Consider the following 20,106-nt stretch of genomic DNA (forward strand, 5'->3'; position numbering starts at 1 on the left):
AGGAAAGAAGCTGCTGCATGGTTCAGCCTGGTCTTCAGTGTGAACAACTAAAAGATGAAGAATGAAGAAATGCCAGGCAAAACTCCTGCCTTGCAATCCATTCATAGCCCATGCCCATCCTTACAAAGCTGTTAAGCAGCTGGAAATGTCACTACTGCAAAGGAAAGCAACCCTCAGAGAAACTACAGCAAACTCCAATCTTAGCCAGAATTTACTTCATGCCACAAAGCAAAAAAATTAAGAAATCAGCCAAAACACTGTGAAGAGTTACCTGCAAAAAAGAAAAACAAAATAAAGCAAAACACAGGGCACAAAGTTCTGATAAGGACGCAAATGAAACATACTTGTAAAAATCCGTACTGTTTTCACGCTTTTTGTTATGAATTTTTTCCTGACTGATCGTGCCGGTGGTTATATTGAATGTTAAAACTGGAAATCCACTTTGACATGTCCAGGAATCCATTATTTTTTTTACAGATGCTGGCAACTGAACTTCATCTTGTGCATCTACTACCTTCAATGGAAACGGGAATTAGAAAGATGTATAACAAGCAGCTACTTACTGATTCTGCTTCAGCAACACTCCATGAGTTAATCTAGCATATCAGAGAAAGTAATTGCTTAGTAGTTTGCTGATGTTTGAGTCCTGCACAAAGTTAATGTGAAAAAGTGTAAAGAACTTTACTGACATTATTATCATGACAGCAAACAGGAACTGGGACATAAGATAACCTGACTGCCAACATTTCTCTTTTTAGAATGACTATACTTAGAAGCCTACATGGATGTGACAGACTTAATTTGTCAGTTTTACCCAAATGAACATGCCAGCAAACAACACAGTTTTAAACGACAGTGTGATGAGCAAATTGAACAGCAAAGACTCACTGGAAAAGATACCAAGCTAGAGTCCCAGCCAGTGTGAATTAGTCTCTGTTGACTTAGAAGACGTGGCAGTCTTGCATACCTAAAGTTGGGAAACTCTTGTTCTTAACCTAAGAATCTTTTTTCTGTAACACAGTGGAAGATTTCCTTGGATGCGTAGGGAAATTCAGATCGCTGACAAAACCAGCAAAGGGAGAAACGCTGATCTACCGCCCTGGGTATAGACCATGCAGGATCTGTGGTGCATCAACACTGCTGATCACCAAGTCCAGAGCATCACACTTTGATCTGGCAAAACTTGTGCTCCAGAAAAACCACAGGCTATGCAATTTCATGTAAACAAAGGTGATCCATGCACCCAAAAACCCACTGCACCCTAATTTTGCATCTCATTTCTCTGCTCCTTGTACTTGGCTGCACTGACCACAAGTGCAGCTAAGTAGCCAAATAAACTTGTGAAGACATGAGGCTAGAGAGCTGGCAAAGCAAATTTCATGTGAAGGAAAGACTGTGAAAGGGATAGCTAAATTCCACTACAGCATTCTACAAATTCTTGGTGACATAGATTTAACCTATGCCAACCTCCAGAACAAAACACTAGAAATAAATTGAGTACCAACTGTACGTGGGTCCACAGATCATCTTGGTTGGCATTTGAAAAGGCAAATTCTTTCAGGTATGACTGCAGGAAAACAAACAGACACATCAGAATTCACAAAGGTTCAATGAAAAACATCAGCAAGGCAGACAGTAATTTGTACACTCATCATTTTCAAGCTTATAAATCAAGATGAAGATGTCCTTTTTCCAAACTTACATTTAAGGCTCTGGTAAACAACTTCTCAGTCAGAAAACCAGAAAGCATCCATGTAATTGAAGCCCCCTGAAGTACAAAAAAAAGCTATGAGAAAACCTGAGTTACTGTTGCAATTATTCATGCAGTATTTCTTCAAATTATAATTCAAAAAAGTCAGTTTATTCCTATGCTTCATACTTCAAGGAGGCAAAAAACATTCAAAGTTTCTTTCATAGAGAAATTTGCAACATCCAGTAAATTTATGTGTGCAGCAGAAATACATTTTTTCATGACAAAACGACAAAACATTGCAGTTCAACAGGATATTCTCCGTTTTTCTCACATATAATACGTATCGCATGAGTTCAGAATACAGATGAAACAGGAATTATCCCATAGGTTTTCACCTTGTTGTATGAGATCTTGTCAAACAGAGTAATTAATGCAAATAATCCGTTGAGCCTGTCTTCACTTTCTGACAGTGATCGAACTGCTATGTCATGTTCTTGGCTTAAGACAGGTTTTACGATGCGGTCATAGAAGATTTCATGCTGCAAGAAGGAAAAACCCAACTAAACAGAAAATCCTCAAGTAGACAACGTGTATTATGTAGTTAGCACTAATAGGAACAGTATGTCAATAAGGAAGGAATTACCCTTTTCCCCCTTCCGGCCACCCCCTTGAGGTAAAAGGACCTCACAACAAATCCTAACATTTTCCACATGCAACACTACCTACTTTTGGCAATGAAAACTGTCAGTCTGAGCTGACAGTGGGCTTGGGCCTGACAAAGGTAATTACACTGTAAACCTCAGGGAAAAAATCAATTACATTAAGCACCAAATGAACAAACACGGAAAACTGAAAACATGTATGTCATCTGCATTGCTATGTCATTAGTATTCCACATTTTCCTCCTAAATCCTATATTTCTCCCGCTGCACCACTAAACAATAATCTAAAAACTAAATGAGTATAGCAAAGCTTAACTATGCAACATTTTGCCTCTCACCCAGTAAAAAATACAGGTGGGAATACCACTCCTCTTACATAAAGCAGTATAGCTCTCCACTCATCAAAAGCTGATTTAATTTCTCCCAGCTGTCCTATGACTGGATGTCATTTGACATATTGGGTAGGTGAAGAAAACCAATATATTTTTAAGACACTGCAGGCCATCTTCGGCACATCCACTTCTCCAGATTCACTTTGTAACTGGGTAATCAGCAGCCCAAGATCTAGTGGAAAGCCAGCACATAGTGGTGTGCCTCAGGGGTTCAGTCCTGCTTAACATCCTCATTAATGGTTTGGATGATGGAGCAGAGTGCACCTTCAGCCCTAGCAAATACCAGGGGCCATGCAGCTGGAAAGCATCTTTGCAGAAAAGAATCCTGGGTGGATATCAAGTTGAACGTGAGCCAGCAACATGTCCGTGCTAAAGGAAGGCCAATGGTGTCCTGGGCTGTATTAAGCAAAGCCTTGCCAGCAGGTAGAGGGAGATAATCCTTCCCCTCTGCACAAGACTGTTGAGACCACATAGGGGCCCACATCTGGGTTACTCAGTACCAGAGAGACATGGAACTGCTGGAGAGAGTGCTGAAGGGCCATGGAGATGACAAAGGGTCTGGGGAACCTTTCTTAAGAGGAGAGGCTGAGAGAGTCTCTTCAGCCTGGTGACAAACAGGCTCAAGGCAATCATATATTGCATTTACCTGAAGGGAGGATGCAGAGAGGACAGAGCCGGGCTCTGCCTGCTTAGCACCAGGGCAAGAGGAAATGGGCAAGAGCTGGAGCACGGGATGCTCCATCTGAACACCAGGCAGTACTTCTTTGCTTTGAGGGTGATGGAGAGCTGACACAGGTTGCTCAGATAGTCTCAGTGGAGTTTCCTTCTTGGAGATCTTCAAAAGCTGCCTGGACGTATTCCTAGGCACCCTGCTCTGTGTTCCTGCTTGAGCAGGTCTTGGCCCAGTCCCCAGAAGGGACCCAGACCCAAGGGTCCCTTCTACCCTCAACCATTCTGTGATGCTGTGATTGTATGTGGTTCATAACACTGCATGAAAAGCTGTACTCCTGCATCTGTATAATGTACTTTGGATTTCCGTGGCAAATTTTTTACCTATGAGTTATCAAATGGAATTACTGTCTCATATTCAAGTTTACTTTATGGACATAAATAAAATGGCACTTACTGACTTTTAGATAGGCAACCTTCTAAATAAGTACATTAAAATTAAAAAGGAGACAATTACTTATATCCAAATGAAAATTCAGTGGCCTCTGTAATCTTCAGTGATACTAAAATACTGCCGTGTAGAGAACAAAGTGAGTTGTTGAAGTTCAGTAGGGAAGGCTGGTTATATCCCGTCACTTAAAAATCCTTCTGACAGCATCTGTTTGATATGCTTACACTAGCTTACAATTAAGCATGTAATGAAGTATTTTGGTGAATTACAAGAGACAAATGCTAGGTATTCCATCCTAGCCTAATGAAGAGCTCATTGGATTGACTGCAGTCTCAGGCCTTCCCAGCCCTATGGCTTTTCCTTCCTTCAGAATCTGAGGGCATCATGCAGACATATCTCTGACTGTGCCACCAAGTGCCCCTCAGCTGATGGCTATTGTCAGCAGCATTTATCCTCCCACTGCACAGATTAACAGTGGACGGAGTTTTGCAATACAGTGTGGGATTTAAGCCCATTTCCATTTGGTCAGAATAGGAAGGAGCTTTCATCCTATTGTCATCTTAGTGCACTGTGTGCACCACATTTGCCTTATCCACAACCAAACATCCACGGACCCAGTGGAGTAAAATGTCCTAGCTTAGCCACTGCCCATTAGAAGTGTCCAGCTTCAAACAAAGAGCCTGGAAACATAGGAAGGGAAACCACCCAGGAAGAAACAGATGGGTTTATTAACAACCTGGTGCAAAAACATCAGTCCAGTTCCTCAGCTCCTCAATGCAGAATCACAGCTGCTCAGCTGTAAGAGAGTGGCGTGATCACAGCTCCCACCAGAGGAGAACCCTCAAAAGAAGAACTGAGACCTGCTGGTCACTTCCAGGGGAATAAAGTTGCTAACAGCACAGTTAAATTAAATCCCATCTCCTGCATCTTCCTTTCTTTCCTCCAATACTGGAACTTCGGTGCCTTATCTTACTGAGCCCAGTAGCCACTGGTACTTACCAGTGAAATCTTGGGTTCAACAAAGGTAGTTCCCAGGTTCTCAAGGTAAGATGCCAGGCCCTCTTTAAGCCACAGTTCATTCCACCAGGTCATAGTAACCAGATTTCCAAACCACTTAAATAGAAAGAAAAAAAAAGTCTCAACATCACCTTACAATGCTGTTTTCATTCTTGTAGGTTAAACACACATATCCCCACTGACGGACTTTGATGTGTGTTTGTCAGCTGAATAAAATAATGGATATTCCTGCAAATGGTGAGAATTCAGTGGAAAAGAAAGTGCTTCTTGGCCAAAGTCAGAAGCCAGTTATTTTTTAAATGCTCCATCTGCAGTTTCATACCATGTGCACATCAGCACATCGTGCCAGTCTCTTGTTCTATTTAAACACTTCCCAGTAAAAAGTAAAGATCACATAAGGCTACAATTAGAAATGGGGCATTTCTTAAAAAAAAATAAAAAGACAAAAATAAAAATCACAGAAACATTTTTCCAAAGAGTCACTGATAAATAAAACAATAAATTTTGCTTTTCTGTGTCCTTAGTAAAAGGAAATTGTCAAGGGGATGATAAACAGAACAGAAATTATCTTTTCCAAAATCAGCAAACCCCTATCCTCGTGAGCAGTAGAACTTGCACAAAAGATACGTACTCAGCTCCAATTTCACAAAAAAAAAAAAAAAAAACCACCAAAAAAAACCTGATCATCTGAGGATCTGTACTTTATCTGTTCAATCTTAAAAATTTGGACTACAGCTTTGCTAAAAAATAAAGCTTTATTAGCTGCTGACGTTTACGTAGGTCACTCTGAAAGTAATGCCTACCATTTATCTTCATGGAAACCACAACAGATACAGAGAGCACAAGAACACCATTTGACAGAGCACACTCTCAGCTACAAGTCACTTTCAACACCAACAGCCATGCGTTTTCACCAGCAACAAACAAGAGCCTGCATGCTGCACTCATAAAATTGTGCACCATCACAGCTGACCCACTGTTGCTGTCACCATGGCTGAAACACTCCGCCCACCACCTCACTGTGCTCACATCCACTGTTTGGTCTCCATAAACATTCAGGAGGCATCAATGAATGTCAGTGGGTGCAACCTTTACTGCATGGAGGAATTACATGGCGCACCGTTGCCTCATAGGCACTTGCATGTCAATGCCATTCTGTCAGACTGCCCCTCTGCTGCCATCTGTCACACAGCAACAAATGTTGGTGAGAAGTTTCAACCTCTACTGCCATTCCACCAACATGTACCTGTGGTGTCAAGGGCCAACGTAGTAAAACAGGAGGCATTATTTTCAAGCAGCCCTCGTAATATATTGGCCCGCAATAAAGACAGTATGCTCATCCAAAGGTCTGAAAAGTTATAGGCCTTGTCAGGACATCCAAGTGCTTTAATAAAGTTAAAATCCTGTGCTAACTTTGTTGACTAGGTGTTTTCTTCTTTGCAAGCAACAGTAAATTAGGTGTAGTCAAAAAGATTGTGAAGTTGCATGGTAATTCCAAACCAAACAACTTTGAAAATCTGCATGAAAGTACAAAATGTGTTGACACTGTGTTTGTTCCGTGATATCGTAAGGTTTCTTAGAGAAAAACATCCCTTTTGCAACCTGTAGGTGCACTCCCACTATGAATTAACACAAAGTCCAGTAATTCTCCCAGTGCAGTACTAAGTACTAAGCCTATGGACAGTACTGCCATCCCCATACCCCTACAGTATTTTCTAGCGTAGCATTCAGTTATTGCATTAAAAAACAACAAAACAGAAGTAGTCTATTAGAAGTTTTGTATCAAGTTGTATGTAGTTGGTATGCAGTCTGTCATATGATAGAATAAGACAAAACCTGCTCTTAATGTTGATTGATCAATTAACACATGATCATATGAATAATCTTTCAGCTCTCTAGTTCTCAAACCCCATACAGTTATTCACCATTTCTCTTCAGTAATCGGTGACTGCATCATCACCAACTGGAAGGAAATAACATTACAGACAAACAGATGTACAGAATGTTTTACCACCTGCCTGGTGTGCTAGCTCATGTGACACAATTAAGGCAATAGCTGTCTTTCTGTCTGAGACTTTGTCACTTGGGAGGTACAGCAATGTTTCTTCTTCAAAAATCAGTAGTCCCCAGTTCTCCATAGCGCCTTCTCCAAAATAAGGCAGTGCAATCAGATCTAAATTGATTCAAACAGGAAAAGGAAGAAAAAAAAAATACATTTAAAAATCTTTGGAAGTAAAATGCTTCCATGATTTTATGCTGGATAAGTTTGGTTTTTTTTTTTCCTTTTTTTTATTTTTATTTTTTTGCTAGGTTATGGCAACACCCTTGGAAATGCTTAGTGAAATCTCTTCTTGCCGTCACTTTCATCTAGGATTACCACTATTTCAGGAAGCCACGCAACAAATTCCCACAGAGCCCAAATCTGTACTGTATCTTGTGCACATAAATGTCCTGAACAAAAATGAGGGCTGTATTCTGCCCACGCTAGGAAAGAACGTACTCACTTCTGGCTCTCAGAGATCTTCCTCTATGTGATCTTCTCTTGCCTTCTGTGAAAGATGATACTCACCTTTGCCTTTAGCCAAATAATTATTTTGAGGGAAAAACAAAAAAAGCTTACTTTCAGCTTTGTTACCTCCATACTCTCCTGTGTTATGCACAGTGAGCAGCTCTCCGTCTCCAATGTGGGGGTTGGAGGAAAGGAGTGTCCTGGATGGGCAACAAGGATCTCAGAGGAAGATACACTGCTTAAGCTCAGCAGCAGAGAAAAAATTCTGCAAAAGCTACGGGAGGGCTTTGGAAGCAGGAGCAGGCTTGTATTGCAACCCAGTGGAACCCAGGCCAGTCCCAGTCCAAACACTATGCAGATAACATACACATGGTGCTGACTGCAAGCAGAGAAGGATGCATTTTAGCCAGGCTCATCACTGCAGGCTTACAGCAAAGCCAATCTGGGGTGAGAAGTGTCTCTTATAATTGTATTAAAAGCAGCCCAAAGCAAATTCATAAACACCTCTAAATTTGAATGTATTTATTTTTAATTTTGCATTTTGCATCCACAGCAGAAATCTCTAGCACTTAAAGAAGCTGTTCTTGGATGATACAGTCCTAATTTTAAGTGAGACTTTAAAGGAAGTTAGTGGGAAATGCAGCAGGTATTGCATTACATTATGTGGGGATTGTAACACCATTACAGCATTCTGTGAAGCTGAAATGACATCTGCCAGGAAGCCTGTGATACTATTTTTCTATGTCAGTAATATTTTTATAATAATGAATGGACTTATCAACAACGCTGCTAAACAGAAGAGTGCACCAGTGAAAAATAACTGCCTACAATCCTTGCTTACCTTGCATGATTACTAAGATAACAACATCTAAAAGGAGCACCAACTGCATGTAATACTTTCCACAAGGAGCATTAAGAGTAAACCTGAGTGTTATTCCAAGTCCACTGGGAGGTAATACATTTAGACAGATCTTCTTTCAAATGCCAAAAATACAGTCTTACAAATGAAGAATATGTTCAAGCCAAGAAAGGAGGAAAATCATTCTCTTCAAGTTCTGCAACCTGCCAAGGCTATGGGCAGGTCAATTTCAATATGCCCCACCTTCTGTGCTTTCAGTATCCAATTAATTTGTATACGAGAGCAAGCTGCCCTGTGACATCAGTGCTGATAGTATCAAACCGTGTGGAGGGAACATATGATGGCTCCCTGCTTTCTTGACTGAAGCTTGGCTTAACTAACATAACCTGGCATTGATTTTAGACAGAAATTACATTTCTCTGCAGGAGTCTTTCTCCAGGGAGAAGTACATATGAGCGCTCATCCGATTCAACAACAGGGTGAGGACAGGCCAAGGAAAGCAAGGAATGTTTGGGGGTTACAGTGGGTTACAGTGAGCAAAGATTTACAAGGCATATTCGGGGACTTCAGCATCCTCGACTGGTGCATCCCAGAAATAGCCACGTCTGAATAACTCTCTCCACTTTGTAGCCCTACCTGCCACCCTATTGGGAAACACTACTGTAAAAGATTGTTTTTGATATGACCATAAGCATGATGAGATTTCAATGCGATCAAGGTTAGGGTTTTTTTTTACCACAAATATAGTAAGTTATAAAAAAAAAAGAATACTGCAAGAGAACCCATTGTTTCCATAAATGTTATACAAGAACAGCCATTTGTGGCCCATTAAAGGAAATAAATAATCTCACCTGTCTTTGTCAGAGGGTAGCTGATGTTAAGTAAGTCTTCCAGAAATGAAAATATTGGGCCTGTGATATTTAAAGCATAGTCAACATACCCATTTTTAACTGCCTCTTTCCGAGCCCAAATACGAATCTGCAACAGAACAAGGAAATGTTATTTCAGACAAGCCTCACGTTTTCTTTCTCCTTGCCTCTCATCTGTGAATCAGTGTTTGAAAATGCTGCCTGTACACACTAGGTCATGCAATGAGCTTTATATGAAAAAGATCCCAATCCACATTACTGGGCCTAACAAAACACGGCCTAGAACCTAAAGCTCCAGCACTTCAGGAGGGCCAAGACTTGAATACTACTACAGATGTTGAATTATTCTTTTTATTAATTAGGAGATGCTGTAAAACTAGTCAGATCCACATTGCTTAAGCCAGCGTATCTCAGCCAGGGAACCCAAGTGGTGAAGTTTTCTTGAAGAGAAACTGATGCTCAGGGAGTTTTTTCTATCTGAAAATAGAAAACGTCTTCAGCTTCCTCACATCCTAAAACTGACAACTGGCCTCCCTTTGCTGCTAGAGAGAGAGAAGGAGCTCTGAGCAGAACACCTCTAAGCAACACCAGCATTCCCTCTCTGTGCCATCTGCTCTGACACAGCACTGAAAAGGCAACTGCCTTCTTCCTCCGAAAAGCACTCATCTGAATGCTTAGCTGGCTCCTGTCAGCGCCCATCAGTCCAAAAGGTAAAAGCCAAAACAACAAGCAACCGCAGTGGAAATGCCCAGTGATGAAGAAAAACCCCATATACCCAGTGGTGAAGAAGCTTCGAACACAGAGCTATCGTTTTTGAAGGCTGAAAACGTGTGCCCACTGTGGTAGAAACAACTACACAGAAGGCTTGGAGCGCACTGCTTCTCATACTGAGGTCATGGCAGCGGTCCTCAAAGGGCCCTCGAGAACAAAGGACAGCTTCACTGCTTTGTCACAGCAGTGGAAATAAATAATTTTCTCCAACTAAGGAAAATAAAACAATGAGATCCTGGTTTTGAATAGATGTCAGCAGTTCTGCCACGTAAGCAGACACGTCTGGAGTGGGACGCACAGCAAACGTCTGTGGTACCTTCTGAAACAGATGATGCCTGGCAGAGCCAACTTGTGCAGCAAACTCTATGGTGTGCTGTGTAGCCCTGCGGTTACCTCATTCCCTCGCTCCGTTCTGTTGACATAGGCCAAATCACAGACCACAAAAGCGGTTAAGTACGTTGACATTTTCAATGAGGTGTTAAACGTGGTAACACTCCAAAGGCTTCCATTTTCATCCTTCATTTCAGATACGTCTAGAAAAAAATATTAGAGAAAATATTGAAGAACATATTAAAGAAATATTCAGGGCATTAATCTTCCGTGACAAACCAGGAATTGATATTTCCTGCAGGCTGTTTTTGCTTGCTTGTCTTCACACCTCTCTTGACATGCCTTATTTCTGCATTATCATATCCTTCTGGTAGAAGGCAAGCAGCCAAACTCCTTGCTACCACCAGATATCAGCCATGACCCTTCATGCAAACACCCAAAAACCACTCTTGAGCTACTTTATGGAAGTCCTGGAAGCATGAGATGCTGTGACAGTTTGAGAATGTGGGCAAACTGTGGGACAGGAGGAACATTTCCAGAGCCTTAAAGTCATGTCATCCTTGTTTTGAACATACACGGAGGGCTGCAGTCTCTCTGCAAGGTAGAACACCTTCACATATGATGTAAATACGTCTTAAAAGCTACTGAGAATGAAATGCAATCCTTTTAATGCCACAACCACTGGCTTTGCATACTGGAGCTGCAATACTGTTTTGCTTTACGCAGATGTCACACAGAAAGACAGACACACTGACACTGCAGTGAATGCTAAGAATCAAACCCTCTGTGGCCTCCACCAACCAGCGTAAAACACATCACAGCTGGCAAGGATGGTTATTTCCATCAAATACATCACTTATGAATAACTGTCCCTGAGTATTTAAGTTAACAGGCATAGATTTTTTGCACATTTTCAAGGCGCTGTCTGCAGGCAACAGAATGTTGTTGTGCCACATGACAGAGTTATCATCTGCTCGTATAAATCACGCCATTTTTAAGGTAAGTTAAGGAGCAAATAAACAAACAAACGGAAGACTATTTACTCTTTACCTACCAATTGCAGGCATATTGGAAAGAGCCACGTAGCTTGGGTCATGGATAATTCTGATATCAAATGTGGCCTTCATTTCAGGCTCATCAAAACATGGATAAACCATCCTGGCATGCGCTGGTTCCATTTGGGACGCAACCAGCATCCTACATAGAAAATACAGATAAGATTAATCCAGCGTGCTACAGCTAATCAGAACCAAGACACGGCGCGTAAATATGCCAGATGCAAAGCAAAAGAGTTAACTACAGAGATGAAGCAGATTTGCAAAGTGTCTGGTTATCATTTCAAGCCCCAGTTGAACTCCCCACCCAGCAGACAGCTCACTTTGGAAAAAAACAATCTTTTTCAGTCAAGTCATGGTTGTTTATTTTTTTTTCCCCTCGCTGAACTTTTCCAGATATCATGTTTTAAATGTTTAAAATATTTTTTGAAGCGTTTGCCTAGCTCGGTCGTTTAGAGAGCATCGATTAAAGTTCTGCACGCAGCTCAGAAGTGACACGGTGCCCTGCTGGGGTAATTATAACCTCCCCGTCCACCTGCTCACCTCTCTAACGCACGTCCTCTTATTCCAGTGGCACATTTTAACTGAAAACATTGTACGTTTAATGGCTGTTAGGTAGCTACGCTTACGTGCACTTGCACACTTTCATCACATCACATGGGGAAGAACCCCGGTGCCAGCAGCTCAGTGCTGTCCCACTGTACTGGTAAACACACAAGGAGGTAATTTTCTACCTTACGCTGTCCAGTTATGCCTCTTTTTGGGCAGGTCTTTGTGACACAGTGGCTGTAATCAAGATGTCCAGTGAACATTGTGATGGAACAAGCATGCCCAGTGGTCCAGGTTTCAAAGCAGAGCTATGGATATGGACTGTTCCTATCAAGGCATCTTCACTGAGCAGTAGGAAAAAAAAGTGACTGTAACAGTTCTCAGAGCTCCACACCTGTCAGTGCAAGGTCCACAGGAAGCATACCTCTACATACATGAACAAACAAGCAGCGATGCACGTGCTAGCCCTGGGAAGAAAGGGCAAGCAACCACAGTCTTCACACCACCAAGACTTCAAAGCCAAGACAAGCAGTGCCAGCAGCTGGGCATGAAGGAGTGGCATAGACTTGGGGCGCTCACTGATCACTGCACTCTCCCAGCTGCTGCTGTGCAGCGGTTTTCCCTTCCCTCCATCTGCTCTCCCAGCACCCAGCATCACTCACAGCTCAGTGCTGGCGCTGGCGGGTCCCTTTTGGAGCAGCTGGACCTGGTCTGTCCTGACATGGGGCAGTGCTGGGCTCTGCTTACAGAGGTCATTTCTGCGACCATACACACAGAGCCTGCACTGCACACTGTGCTCCGCAGTGATCTCACTAAGCCTGGAGCAGTCTACGTGAGCTTTTCACAGCGCTGCAAAGTCGGCATGCAGAATGATCCTCCTTTTTCACTTGCTTTGCTGCTTGCAGTCACTGTGGACAGTGGCATTTGGAGCTCAGGTGCAGCCCTGCGCCTCAGCTCTGAAACAGGAGGTCCCTAGTGGCTCCACAAGCACAAAGTACAAAACCAATACAACTTCCAGCACCTGCAGAGAAACACGGGGATCTGTTTGGCCGCAGATAAACGGCACGTTGTCTGCTGCGACTGATGGTTTCAGTTACAAACTGAAGCCTGAAGCCGGTGCAGGAATCAGACAGCAAAGGTCTGCCAGAGACAGGTGTGAGTCCCTGCAGAGAGTTACAGTGCTGCCTACAGGAGGTGACGGCTTCCTTGCAGAGCAGCAATGGGCTTTGCATTGGCAGCCTTGAGCTGAAAGACGCCGAATACTTTTAAACCACTCCTGGGCTGTACAATCCATTGGAATCCAATTCTTCCATTGTAAACTTGCTACAGCTTACAGAACATATTCCTCACAATCACCTCCTCCAAAGGTAGGGTGAATTGAGAAATTCTGTTGTCTAATTCAGCATTTCTTGGATGGAACTTGTCTGAGTTAACATGGCACCATAAAGCACGCTGATGCAGAGCTAAACAAATTACCGACTGTGCGATTCCTATTTGGGTTATTTTAATTACGGAAATTAGGCAACACAATCAGGGCTCCCCTTCAATCAAAAACTGCACGGGCGTATCCGTGAACGAGAGAGAAAGCCAACTCACTGTAGCAACTGCTACAGAAAGTCACACGGCTCCGCTCCAAGAGGAACTCCTAACTTCATTTCGGGTTCGGTGCTGCCGCTGCTCAACCTTCGGTGTAGCCGAGCACAACCTGCGTGGGACTCAGCTCTGCGAACTGCTCAGTCGGTTTACCTTACCGAATTCACCGGCAGGCTGGGAGCCAAGAGCACCGCAGCCGCAACGCCGCACCCTCCCCATCTTTAACATCATTAAGAATGGTTCCCCCGTTAAGAATCTTTCCCACCTCCACGCTAAGCGCCTTCTTTGCAAACCCCCTGCAGCCGGAGCCCCCGACGCCGCGATCTTAGGCTGCTTTCGTCTGAAGCAAACTCTCCGTCAGAGGGCAACGAACGCACTCCCGGCGGACGGACCCGCGCACGATGCCGGGTCGGGTGCCCTACCTGCTGGAGCCCAGGTCGGTGTAGCGGATGAGGAAGAGCCCGTGGCGGTCCTCCCGCAGGCGGCCGTGGAAGAACAGCTGCAGCACGTACCGCCGCCCGGCCACCAGCGGCTCGCGCAGCTCCAGCACCGCCAGCTCGTCCTCCTCCTCCAGCCGCAGCCCCTCCACCTCCACGGCGGCGCCCGCGTGGGGCAGCGGCCCGCGGACGGCGGCCCGGTGGGAGTGCAGGCCGACGCTGTGCAGCACCACGGTCCGCGTGTCCTGCCGGCAGCGCACCGTGATGTTCACCTGCCCGCTGAAGCCGAAGGGCTCCTCCTCTCCCGGCCGCACCAGCGGCCACAGCTCCAGCTCGTAGTGCAGCGGCAGCAGGTGCGGCGGCAGCCGCCGGAGCGAGAACCCCATCGGGGCGCCGGGCACGCCGGGGTCGGGGCCGAGCGCTGCCGCGGGGCGGGCGGGGGGCGGCGGCTGCCGGCAGCGCCCGTACAGAGCGGCGAGGACCAGCAGCGAGACCAGCAGCGACAGCAGCAGCGCGGCCAGCAGAGCGGCGGTGCCGCGTCCCACGTACAGCCCCGAACCGCCGCGGGCACCCATCGCTGCCTCACCCCGCCTGCGGCCGCGCGGGTCTTAGATGGGTCGGCGACGCGGGGGCGGGGTGCGGGACTGGGGGACGGGCCGCACCTGAGGCGGGGTGGGCGGGCGGTGGGATGGGGATGGGATGGGATGGGATGGGATGGGATGGGATGGGATGGGATGGGATGGGATGGGATGGGATGGGATGGGATGGGATGGGGATGGGGATGGGATGGGATGGGATGGGGATGGGGATGGGGATGGGATGGGGATGGGGATGGGGATGGGGATGGGGATGGGGATGGGGATGGGGATGGGGATGGGATGGATGCCCGGCAGCCCCCGGGTGTGGGGAGACGACATCAAACGTAAATAAAGTCAAATAAAATAAATTTGGAAAAGGAAAAGGAAAAGGAAAAAAAGGAAAAGGAAAGAAGGGGAGGGGAAGGGAAGGGAAGGGAAGGGAAGGGAAGGGAAGGGAAGGGAAGGGAAGGGAAGGGAAGGGAAGGGAAGGGAAGGGAAGGGAAGGGAAGGGAAGGGAAGGGAAGGGAAGGGAAGGGAAGGGAAGGGAAGGGAAGGGAAGGGAAGGGAAGGGAAGGGAAGGGAAGGGAAAGGGAAAAGGGGAAAAGGGGAAAAGGGGAAAAGGGGAAAAGGGGAAAAGGGGAAAAGGGGAAAAGGGGAAAAGGGGAAAAGGGGAAAAGGGGAAAAGGGGAAAAGGGGAAAAGGGGAAAAGGGGAAAAGGGGAGGTGCAGCCAAAGTGGGCTTCTGAGTGCTTGCCTCCCCCAAAGCCCTATTCCTTGCATCTTTCAGCTCCTGCATTTCACACATCATCTCCTCAGTCCCAGAGCAATCAGGGGGACCCATCCCACACCCCTAGTACCTACATGCCCTGTCAAGCTACAACTGGGTGCAGATAATTTCAAAACAAACCTCATGAAGTGTCACCTCATGAAGCCCACCCAGTGAATTTGTTCAGCAGCAGCTCCTCTCTTAATGCACATTGAACTCTGCATCAGCTAGAGCAGAAGCCAGGAACGCTGGTCCTTGTGTGCCATAACCACTGGCACTTTGTAATCTGAATTAGAAGCAGGTTTTCCCTCTCCTTTTTCTCTCTCTTTTGTTATTTTCTCTCCCTCTCTATTTTAAAATTTCCCTTTGCTGATTTTCTGAACTCAAATCAATATCCTTGGTCTTGCTATTTGCACAATAGCCACCATTGATACCAAGCAGACCTGTCCACAAAACTGAAAAAGTTGGTTTAAGTCTTAAGGTTTGTCCTGCTTCCACTGTTGGAGCTGAGATGACTGGAATGAATTCCCCTCGGAGAGCCAAACGAAAGCTAATCTCCCTGCTGATGCAGTTGTCCATCGAGAGGGCCCTTTCCCATGGTAATGTACGGGAGGCAGAGACTGCCTTCTTTGTGCTGGCCACTACAGGCCTGTGGAACAACTCTGAGCCACCAAGCAAAGTCCCTGGTCCCAGCAGAAATATCTGACACTGATGTTCTGCCTTCCATCACTGGAGGGCTGGGGGTCCCTCTGCCAGCTGGTTGTGGGCTCTCCCATCCTTCTCCTTTCCATGCCCTCGCTGCTGTTACCCATTAGCTTCCCAGCAGGATGTCTTCTGGCACTGGCCCATCTTCTGTTTCATCTCACACAACTGGATGTGCTTGTTTCTGTTCCCCTCCCCATATCGTTCTCATTTACCATCTGTTTACCCCAGCCTTTCACACCCACACCCTTGGACCTGTCTCTCTTTTTCCATTCCTGGCCACTGCGCTCTTTCTAATCAGCCCATCTCATACTTTTCCCCTTTCACTTGCTTCACATCCCTCTGTTCTTCATTTGGCTCATCAACAGCATCTCCCTTTACTCTTAGCCCATTTGGCAGCATCCATTATCTTGCTATTAATGTAAGGCTTGAGGGCCAGCTCCAGCTCTTGTCCATTGTGCTGCAGGCCAGGGGACCCTGAGCCTGTATCCACTCCATGGTCCTGGACTAACTGCCCTCAAGCAAGCATCACCCACTGCACATCACTGAAAGGATTTCACAGAAAATGTTCTCGAGTGTTTAGGAAGGGTCTTTCTTCCTCTTCCACTGTGTAGATGTGTTAGTGAATCTCTTCTGCACTGCAGGGAGCCCAAAAAAGTCCAGACACAGACTTAAACATCGATCAGTGCTCACACACTCACCTCCCACAACAAGGTGCAGGTGAAGTGAAAATCGTGAGCAGTTTCATCCCATGTCTGCAAACACAAGCAGAACTGCTCAGCAATAAGCCCACAGACAGTGCAGACTCCGGGGGATGTTGGCCCTGCTGAGTGCTGCAGGATTTGCTTTAATGTTTGGAGATCTTATCTGCAGAACTTAATTTTCTGTTCTCAGTGGAGAATTCAAACCCCCTCTACCCTAAATTAACAAATGATAAAAACACTACAGTTATGACCCACGGTACATATTTTAAGATGTGCTGTTTAACATCTTCCTCCCAGATAATTCAGAAATTATGCAGTGAAGCAATTGATGGGTGAGGGCTGTTATTAACCCACAACTGCACGTTCCCCTCCTGGTGGTAACACACGCACTCACTTGCTTGAAGTAGGAGGACCCTTGCTATGCAGTGCAGTGCGTGTGAGTGGCCTCTATCATAGTGTCACAGTTTGCTGTCCAGCTGAACCTGTCAGTAGAGTTCAGATGTCTGAGTAACACGTTTCGAAAGCCAAAGCTGTCGGTGGCCACGAGCTGCAGATGGGCACTCCGCTGTCAGGACAGCCTCTTGTTTGGGCCATAGCTCTCCATAGCTCTCGTGTTTAAGTCAGCAGAAGCCTCCGGTGCGCACCTACAGGTAGAAACAAATCACCCACTGTGAAACAACGCAGACAGCTCTGCCCCTCTGAAGGACACCAACTTAGGAACACAGAGCAACACTTCTCCTAGGCATGATGGATCCATGTGAACCACCTATCCTTGAACTTCAATCCATGAAATCTCCACTTTTTATTTAACTTGGGCTGCTTGTTTTGCCAACTGACTGTAATTTCATTTTTGCTTATTTTCCTTCTTCAACTGACCCGGTAATTTGACAGTGCTGATATATGGCAATGGCTGGCAGTATGTGTGGCAGGACCTGTTCCTTAGGAGATGCTGAAGCTGTAGACTTCTGCTGTTTTGCTCACTGACAAGGTGCAATGATCCAAGTATGGCCATAACTTCTGAGATGTAGGAGAAGTCCTTAGCTTTCCCATGGGCTTGGGATAAATACTTTTTGTTGTCCTCCTACAAGGTGGCAGAATCATAGAATCATGGAATGGGTTGGGTTGGAAGGGACCTTTAAGATCATTTAGTTCCAACCCCCCTGCTGACTGTATGAGATATCAGAGTTGACATGGGTGTTAATAATATCAAGATATTAGAATTAGAGTTGAACGATGGAGGGGAAAAAAATGAAAACAACATCAAAATCTCTGTTTATAAAAAAAGATTGTGTATACTCGGTATACATTTGTTGGTAGATTTCAAGTTGCAGAGTGGCACAGCCACAACTGAACATAAATCCATATTTGTATGAGCAAGATTGTCTTAACTGAACAGTACCGATAGAGAAAGGCAATGCGGAGCAGTCTTCCAGCTTCTAAGAGTTAAATCTGATCAAGCGTTGGAGTACCATCAAAAACTCTGGTACTGGAAAATCAAATTAATTAATGGTTTGAAGTGAGGTGTCACTGCATAATAGTTGCTATATGTACATGAAAAGTATTTTCACCATACACCTGTATTCAAAACTTTATTGTAGGTAAGGATGTTTGAAAGGTTGCCGTTATTGGTAATAAAGTCTGTTACTGTCATTGCAGATTTTTTTAACTCATGCTTTGATTAAGAGATGTTCCTCAGTATTATCAGAGCACTGAACATCCATTGACTGGCTCACAGACTAAAAAAACATGCAAAAAAATAGTATGTAAATTTGGCTCTTGTTTCCTTGGACCAGCTGTGGATCTTTTGGAAGGGCCTCAGTGACTTCGAAGCTATGTCACATAGTGGTCTGGGTCTCAGAGAGCAAAGAGGATGCAGAAGCAATTCCAGGGAAACACTGCCTGAGAAAATCCAGCAGTGGAACAAAACCAAGAAGCTGGGTCACAGAGATAACCAGATGGCTTGGGCACCTCTTCTGTGAACTGAGGGAGTTGGGGTTATTTAGGCTTGAGAAGTGAAGGCTCTGCAGCAACCTCATTGCGGATATTCCAATATCTAAAAGGAGCCTACAGGAAAGATGAAGAAGGACTCCATTTGAAAGTGTCGTGACAGGACAAGAGGTAACAGTTTAAAAGTTGAGAAGGGGTAGGTATAGGTATAAGGAAGGAATTCTTTACTCAAAGGGTGATGAGGGAATAGAATGCTGAGGTGTTCAAGGCCATGCTGGGGAGCTGGGCAGCTTGATCTAGTGGGTGGTGTCCCTGCCCATGGAAAGGGAAAGTAGAACTGGGTGGTTTTTAATGTCTCTTCCAGCCCAAACTATTCAGTGATTCTATGACAACTTCATTGGAAACTTCTGCTTGTGGAGGACAATAGAGCAACACCTAAATGGTGTGGATAAAATGAGGCAGTGATGAGCCGAAAAACATCAGCATAGTGATCATGTCCAGTGGGTAGAGCTGCACTCGGAGCTGGAGAAGCTTCCTTCCAGCAGTCAGGATGCTCAAACATGCAAGAGGTCTGTAGCCTTGTCTGAAGGAATGAAACCTGTGAGAATCACATCCCCTGGAGAGGGTCAGAGAAACATATGCAGAGAACACAAGTTGCTTCACAGAACAGTATGGAGAGTAAGCAAGAAGTAAATGCAGCAGATATGAAAACCACTACCCAGAATATGAGCAGAAGATGAAAATTACAGCAGGCAGTCCAAGGTGGAATTAAGAAGGCTGCATTTCTGTAAGTAATTTCTTTTTATAGTTGATAAAAATCTATTGTTTTATAGTTTATAAAAATCTATCTATTAGCTGGCTTCTCATCTGTTATGTGTAATCAGTAGGACTGACAAAACAAAGTCTTGCAAGGGAGGATTAATGGGAAAGAGGTGAATCATGTTCTCACCAACAGTTTAGCAAGAGGAAAAAAAAAAAAGAAATTGAATAAGAAAAGCATGAGTGAATACATGAATTATTTGCAGCATGTGAAGCTCTCTTCCAAAAGAGAAATAACGTTTTTGTTGTTGAAGTTTAATGCTTTCTGATTGTCAGTGCAACTTGAATATGTATCAGCTTTTCTCCAGATATGCCAGCATTGCTGGGTTTCTCCCTGGTGAGTCCGAGCAAATATTTGACCAGAAATCACAGAATCATAGAACCATTCAGGTTGGAAAAGACCTCAGAGATCATCGAGTCCAACCACAACCTAACTCTACTACCCTAACTCTACAAACTTCTGCTAAGTCATGTCCCTGAGCACCACATCCAAATGGTTTTTAGACACATCCAGGAATGGTGACTCAACCACCTCCCTGGGGAGCCTATTCCAGTGCTTAACAACCCTTTCTGTAAAGAAGTGTTTCCTGATATCCAACCTAAACTTACCCTGGCACAACTTGAGGTCATTTCCCCTCGTCCTGTCACCTGTCACCAGTGAGAAGAGACCAACCCCGCTCTCGCTGTAAGCACCCTTCAGATACTGGAAGAGAGCAATAAGGTCTCCACTCAGCC

At 44.9% G+C, this 20,106-nt stretch overlaps 1 protein-coding gene across 3 annotated transcripts in view; it reads right to left on the minus strand.

The window, feature by feature from the left end:
* LVRN (laeverin) overlaps positions 1-14,465 on the minus strand; it is a 34,221-nt gene extending 19,756 nt beyond the window's left edge. For all 3 annotated transcript variants that reach the window (XM_429201.8, XM_040656334.2, XM_040656335.2), the window contains exons 1-10: positions 13,842-14,465; positions 11,277-11,419; positions 10,286-10,425; positions 9,104-9,230; positions 6,903-7,057; positions 4,867-4,980; positions 2,089-2,232; positions 1,703-1,768; positions 1,502-1,567; positions 345-514 (exon numbers count right to left, since the gene is read on the minus strand). In XM_429201.8, the coding sequence (XP_429201.5) occupies positions 345-514; positions 1,502-1,567; positions 1,703-1,768; positions 2,089-2,232; positions 4,867-4,980; positions 6,903-7,057; positions 9,104-9,230; positions 10,286-10,425; positions 11,277-11,419; positions 13,842-14,431 (1,715 nt within the window). In that variant the 5' untranslated portion in view covers positions 14,432-14,465. The remainder of the gene's footprint in view (positions 1-344; positions 515-1,501; positions 1,568-1,702; positions 1,769-2,088; positions 2,233-4,866; positions 4,981-6,902; positions 7,058-9,103; positions 9,231-10,285; positions 10,426-11,276; positions 11,420-13,841) is intronic.
* Between the last annotated feature and the right edge of the window lie 5,641 nt (positions 14,466-20,106).

The sequence above is a fragment of the Gallus gallus genome, chromosome Z (assembly GCF_016699485.2).
Source record: "Gallus gallus isolate bGalGal1 chromosome Z, bGalGal1.mat.broiler.GRCg7b, whole genome shotgun sequence".
In the NCBI taxonomy this organism is placed as follows: domain Eukaryota; kingdom Metazoa; phylum Chordata; class Aves; order Galliformes; family Phasianidae; genus Gallus; species Gallus gallus.